The following is a 7,167-nucleotide window of genomic DNA, read 5'->3' on the forward strand; positions in this document are numbered from 1 at the left end:
TTAAATAGAGGCAGCTGAACAGAAAAAAAAGTTCCTAAGTGGAAGCAGACAAGTCCTAGGGCTGATCTCCAGAACCCACAAAGAACATACACAGATAAGTATATAATAAAGTATATACAAGGGGTTGTGAATGCTCGACCTAAAGATGACGATTTGCAACTTTTAAGTGTGCTGCATAATTCAGCACACATGGAAGTTTCAAATCGCAATTCTAGTTGCTAATGTCCAGGAAGGGACACCTTCCTGCAATTTTAGCTTTACTCTGTGCTCTGACATTCTATTGTAAATATGCCCTAAAGTAAAAAAAAAAAAAAAAAACACTCGAAAATATCAGACATCATCATGATACAGATCGCGAGCTCTGCATCTCCCACCAAATGGCCTTCAAATACCATTCTGCTATTGGTACAAGGGGTTCAAACAAAAACAATGGTTCTGTCGGAATTCAAGACAATTTCTTTGTTATGTTAAACTCTGCTAGATATTTTTAGTGCATTTCACATTATTAATCATGGAAAGCTGTATCCGACATTTGTAAAGGGAAGGAAGAACACACACCACAATTGTGATTTTTGCAAGGGTATTCTTATTTTTTGTAAATTTGCACGAGTTAATCCAAGTTAAAAAATTGGCTGTCCAAAAACAATAACTGAAATTACAGTTAGGGTGAAGTGCTAAGGTGAGTGATAGTGATAAGTGATCATATGACTATGCAGTGACACAATAACATATAGACACATAATATAACATCACTCCATCTTTTGACATCAGTAATCTCAAGCAACACGATTATTCATTTAATCTGCTGAGATTCAGTATGGACGGATTGATAGTATAAAGTCGACGTTTCGATCCTAGTAGATGGTGCAGGCTTATTAGCAACCGTATCGGGTCTTCATCAGGACAGAAAGGTAGGACAACCTGGTAATTTTGTAGGTATGGAGGCTTCTTCCGTAGCCTCTGGGGGTGGGGTGTCAGCCGACACCCTTGTTGGTATTTCTCAAGAGGGGTATCTTGGCAATAAATGCAGATTTATTCACCAGCCGGTGGACAAATCAGGGAAAAAGTGCATCGATAGCGATCACTTGGGGGAAGAACAGCAGGCGTCTGTATCGGTCTCCGTTTGGCAGAGGATTACCACAGGTACAAGGGGAGCGGACTCCATCCAGTACCTGGATATTAATGCATGATAATGGATCCCCACCATTTCATTCTTGTACCCCTCTAATGTGAGAGGCAGGGGAGCTCTGATTAGATGTACTTAGCTGCAAGCAGTAGCTCTCGTTCCTGCTTGTCCTGTCCTCCATCTCTTTATGCCTCCCCTATTGAAAACATGTATGAAAAGTACAATGGAAACCGAAGGGAAACCCTGGCAGGAATTCTTAATACTAAATAATTGAGGGCCATATTATCAAGAACGGCGATAACATTATCGCCGTTTTAGCGGAAGGAAACTGCTGCTAAAGGGTCGATAAGGGGTTTGATAAAATGCCCTTGTGAATTCCCATAGAAGCCCAGGTTTAATGTCCTTCACACCAGAACCCGGGCTGGTATGGGAATTCACAAGGACATATTATCAAGCCCATTATCGCCGCTTTAGAGGCAGTTTCCTGCCGCTAAAGTGGCAATAATGTTATCGCCGGTCTTGATAATATGGCCCCTGGTTTTTAAGTTTTTACAAAATGATGATTCAGTTCTTCCCGGTCTAGGAGAGAGGGAAAGGGATTCCACATCTTAGATGCTAAAAGTCTGAGGGAGCTTCCCCGGTTATGTGCTCCTTTTACAGCAGGAATGCAAGCCAGAAGAGCTCCTGCTGATCTTAAATTCCTTCCAGGAGAGTAGGGCTTCACAAAGATTAAAGATGAATGATTCTATAACAATAACACACGTTCTGCTGACCTTGTGTCAGTGAGTGAGTGGCATTGATGGTTCCAATGTTCCACTAAGGCATTCCCACCCAGGGATCTTTCACACTGTTATCTACACGGGCAGATTCCGGGGTCAGAATTAACACCCCGGTAATTTTTCCTGTGAGACAAAGGAGACTACAAGCTTTTCCCACAGGAATGAGGAATAACATGCAGACCCAGTAATACTCAATCGTTTTTTGTAGCTCTACTCCCGCTTGTAGGAAATATTAGGTCCAGATCTGCACACATATACTCTTTGCTTGATGCAGGTGGCCCACATTACAGGGCATTATTCCATTTGCCCCAGGTGAGTGAAAGGGTGGGGGTGGGGGGCTTCTTCTGATCTCCCCATGCTGAAGGGTGCAGACAGCGTGGGGGCGGTGGGGTGGAGGGGGCTGCTCTGCGGATGGCTTTGGTGCCAGTCCTCATCTGAATTTTTGTGCCCTGATAGTACCTGGCCCCGGGGCACTTCGATAGCCCCTGGGTGGACACTGCTCAGGAAACTCATAACAGGGTTCCCAGAGGGGATTAAAGTGCGAGAGAGAGTGACTAGCCTTGAATGATGACTTAGGGAGAGCAGCCCAGGCCCACTGCACATCAGACTTGGCGCTGAAGGCCAAGTGGCCAGAAAAACAGGAGAAGGATCATCGAATGGCACACCTGAGAGCCAAAATGGATGAACAAAGTACAAGACAGTGAGGAGAGAAGTGATGGTGCTGAGGAATGACCAGATGAAAACGGTGGTCACCCCTTCAGTGAATTGGTGCAATACTGGCTCCAATTCCAGATGAAAACTCCTTTGAGATGTTGTGAAGAGACTTTCAGGGGCTTGCCGCGTCAGTGTCAGGTAGTCCATCATTAGATATCGAGTAGCCGGCAGCACAAGAAGGCTGGCCCCTTATGCACAGACAAACAATGTGTGGTCTGTGGACGTTCTTGCCAGGTGGACACACTCACTGATAGGACCCTCTACCCACACCCTCCAGAGGACAGGTGAATATGGATGCCCCCCTTTCCAAATGCACCCCTCTCCTTCCAATATCGGCTACAAACACCAGTTCGGTATTGAAGCTCCGCAAGACCAACAACACCCACATGGAGGCCAGCATTCCTCTTGTCTACATGTGGATGCTGTGGGCCAGGTAACTCCACACATCTGTGGGAGATCACCAGATGCATGGCTGGCATTTGCTAGGTATTCCTGCCTGATAGTGGAAGAAGGTAAACAAGAACCCTTATCCATGCCATGCCCACCAGAGACAGCTCCATCTACACCTCAGCCCTGGCACTGGCCTGGCAGAGGGTTGCACTTAAGACAACTCTGCACTTGGACATGGCCGCCTATAAAACCCCGCCACCACCTGCCTAGGTAGGGGCTTAATGTTAATTCATGAGGGTCCTGAGTGCTGCATGGAGGCTGCAGTGGCAGCACCGGTTACTGTCCTAAAGAGAATACGTTAATGGCTAGGGTTGAGCCCAGGGCGAGAAAAGAGACACATGCTGTAATGTGGGATTGGTACGGTTTTATCGAGAACATCTCTGGCCTGATTCACAAAAGGTAAACTTAGACCAAAAGTCTAATTTAGATCTAAAGTCTAACTTCCCTACTAGTAAAGTTATACTTTTGGTCTAGGGTAGACTTTTGGTCTGAACTTAGTCCAAAACTAGAACTTTACTACTAGTACAGTTGGACTTTAGGTCTAAACTTAGACCTCAGGTCTAAACTTGGATTTGTGGTCTCAGTTTACCTTCGCATATTATCATGCCCCTTATTGCCGCTTTAGCGGCGATCATGCTATCGCCGTTCTTGATAATATGGCCCTACGTGTTCACTGCTTAGACTACGTGCAGATGATCAGAGCTATTTTTTAGCTTTTTGCTTCCATCTTTTATCTTCAATTTGCTAGAATAAACAGAGTGCAATAATTTGCAAGCCCATAACAGCCTATTTAAAGAAGAAAGAGGATTTACAAATGAAGGAAGCTACATGAAGCGGCAAGTGACCGTTTTTCAAAGTTTAAATTCAGCCAGGAGTAAGACATTGTTAGCTAAACCTTATGTTGTGTGATTGCGGTATCTTTACAATAAATCTAAGATGTAATCCAAGAATCTCCCAAAAATAAGGGTCTAATATTTAGTGAAATGTTTAGCAAAAACAACATTAATTAGTACTTTGGAACACATTTTATACCCTCTAGTTCAAAATGATCTCCCAACAGCAATATGCAAAGGAAGTGCAAACCAGAGACTCCTCTAGACTTTATGGTATAGAATAAAGCAGTGTGTCTTTGCTCTTAGTTCATGAAGAACAGGGACTCCTCTAGACTTTATGGTATAGAATAAAGCAGTGTGTCTGTGCTCTCACTTCATGAAGATCAGAGACTCCTCTAGACTTTATGGTTTAGAATAAAGCAGTGTGTCTTTGCTCTTAGTTCATGAAGAACAGAGACTCCTTTAGACTTCATGGTTTAGAATAAAGCAGTGTGCCTTTGCTCTTAGTTCATGAAGAACAGAGACTCCTCTAGACTTTATGGTTTAGAATAAAGCAGTGTGTCTTTGCTCTTAGTTCATGAAGAACAGAGACTCCTCTAGACTTTATGGTATAGAATAAAGCAGTGTGTCTGTGCTCTCACTTCATGAAGATCAGAGACTCCTCTAGACTTTATGGTTTAGAATAAAGCAGTGTGTCTTTGCTCTTAGTTCATGAAGAACAGAGACTCCTCTAGACTTTATGGTATAGAATAAAGCAGTGTGTCTTTGCTCTTAGTTTATGAAGAACAGAGACTCCTCTAGACTTTATGGTTTAGAATAAAGCAGTGTGTCTTTGCTCTTAGTTCATGAAGAACAGAGACTCCTCTAGACTTTATGGTATAGAATAAAGCAGTGTGTCTTTGCTCTTAGTTCATGAAGAACAGAGACTCCTCTAGACTTTATGGTTCAGAATAAAGCAGTGTGTCTTTGCTCTTAGTTCATGAAGAACAGGGACTCCTCTAGACTTTATGGTTCAGAATAAAGCAGTGTGTCTTTGCTCTTAGTTCATGAAGAACAGGGACTCCTCTAGACTTTATGGTATAGAATAAAGCAGTGTGTCTTTGCTCTTAGTTCATGAAGAACAGAGACTCCTCTAGACTTTATGGTATAGAATAAAGCAGTGTGTCTTTGCTCTTAGTTCATGAAGAACAGAGACTCCTCTAGACTTTATGGTATAGAATAAAGCAGTGTGTCTTTGCTCTTAGGTCATGAAGAACAGAGACTCCTCTAGACTTTATGGGTTAGAATAAAGCAGTGTGTCTGTGCTCTCACTTCATGAAGATCAGAGACTCCTCTAGACTTTATGGTTTAGAATAAAGCAGTGTGTCTGTACTGTCACTTAATGAAGACCAGGGACTCCTCTAGACTTTATGGTTCAGAATAAAGCAGTGTGTATTTGCTCTTAGTTCATGAAGAACAGAGACTCCTCTAGACTTTATGGTATAGAATAAAGCAGCGTGTCTTTGCACTTAGTTCATGAAGAACAGAGACTCCTCTAGACTTTATGGGTTAGAATAAAGCAGTGTGTCTTTGCACTTAGGTCATGAGGAACAGAGACTCCTCTATATTTTATGGTATAGAATAAAGCAGTGTGTCTTTGCACTTAGTTCATGAAGAACAGAGACTCCTCTAGACGTTATGGTTTAGAATAAAGCAGTGTGTCTTTGCACTTAGTTCATGAAGAACAGAGACTCCTCTAGACGTTATGGTTTAGAATAAAGCAGTGTGTCTTTGCACTTAGTTCATGAAGAACAGAGACTCCTCTAGACTTTATGGTTTAGAATAAAGCAGTGTGTCTGTACTGTCACTTAATGAAGACCAGGGACTCCTCTAGACTTTATGGTATAGAATAAAGCAGTGTGTCTTTGCACTTAGTTCATGAAGAACAGAGACTCCTCTAGACTTTATGGTATAGAATAAAGCAGTGTGTCTGTACTGTCACTTAATGAAGACCAGGGACTCCTCTAGACTTTATGGTATAGAATAAAGCAGTGTGTCTTTGCACTTAGTTCATGAAGAACAGAGACTCCTCTAGACTTTATGGTATAGAATAAAGCAGTGTGTCTGTACTGTCACTTAATGAAGACCAGGGACTCCTCTAGACTTTATGGTTTAGAATAAAGCAGTGTGTCTTTGCTCTTAGGTCATGAAGAACAGAGACTCCTCTAGATTTTATGGTTCAGAATAAAGCAGTGTGTCTTTGCACTTAGTTCATGAAGAACAGAGTCTCCTCTAGACTTTATGGGTTAGAATAAAGCAGTGTGTCTTTGCTCTTAGGTAATGAAGAACAGAGTCTCCTCTAGACTTTATGGGTTAGAATAAAGCAGTGTGTCTTTGCACTTAGGTCATGAAGACCAGGGACTCCTCTAGACTTTATGGGTTAGAATAATGCAGTCTGTCTTTGCTCTTAGATAATGAAGAACAGAGACTCCTCTAGACTTTATGGTTTAGAATAAAGCAGTGTGTCTTTGCTCTTAGTCCATGAAGAACAGAGAGTCCTCAAGACGTTATGGTTTAGAATAATACTATGTGCCTGTGCTCTCGGTTCATGACGACCAGAGACTCCTCTAGGCTTCATGGTTTATAATAAAACAGTGTCTCTTTGCTATTGGTTTATTTAAGAACAGAGACTCCTCTAGACTTTATGGTTTAGTATAACAGGTCCACAAGGCTATATCTAAGCTCCCATCTCATGAGCCTACAGCACTCTGAGGGATTCATAGCAAAAACTCACTTGACCAGGCACTTAGGCTTTGACTAAGCTCCCATCTCATGACCCTACAGCTCACTCACGCACTCATAGGAAATACTCACTTGACCAGGCACTCAGAGAGGGCCACCAGCCCCAGGAGCATCAGCCACTTCATGGTTTCCTTTTTGGTCCACAGTATCCCAGGCAGAACTCAGACTCTGGAGTCAGTTGTGAAAATCCCAGGTGAAGGAGCTCCTTATATACCACAGAAGGAGTCCCTTGGACAACCTTCACGTGCAGACAAGGACTGCGTGTGTGAGATAAACCAGGGGCTCTTATCCAACACCAAAGAGAGAAGCTATACCGAGACTTATAATCTCATTAGATCTCTATAATGTCTAATAATGCACACAGGCCTTTGTGGACATCATATCATGTTTACAGATTAGATGCAGTGTGTGCTGCGATTTCTGGAAATGTACATACCTGTGGGAGAGTGGTGGTGCACGTGCCCTCTGGATACTGCCAGGACCT

The 7,167-nt window shown here is 42.7% G+C and overlaps 1 protein-coding gene across 1 annotated transcript in view; it reads right to left on the reverse strand.

The window, feature by feature from the left end:
* The window catches only part of LOC144773637 (pepsin A-like), a 31,492-nt gene extending 24,595 nt beyond the window's left edge, over positions 1–6,897 (reverse strand). The window contains exon 1 of the mRNA XM_078658784.1: positions 6,756–6,897. Coding sequence (XP_078514910.1) covers positions 6,756–6,808 — 53 coding nt within the window. The 5' untranslated portion in view covers positions 6,809–6,897. The remainder of the gene's footprint in view (positions 1–6,755) is intronic.
* Between the last annotated feature and the right edge of the window lie 270 nt (positions 6,898–7,167).

This window comes from Lissotriton helveticus, chromosome 8 (assembly GCF_964261635.1).
Source record: "Lissotriton helveticus chromosome 8, aLisHel1.1, whole genome shotgun sequence".
Taxonomy (NCBI): domain Eukaryota; kingdom Metazoa; phylum Chordata; class Amphibia; order Caudata; family Salamandridae; genus Lissotriton; species Lissotriton helveticus.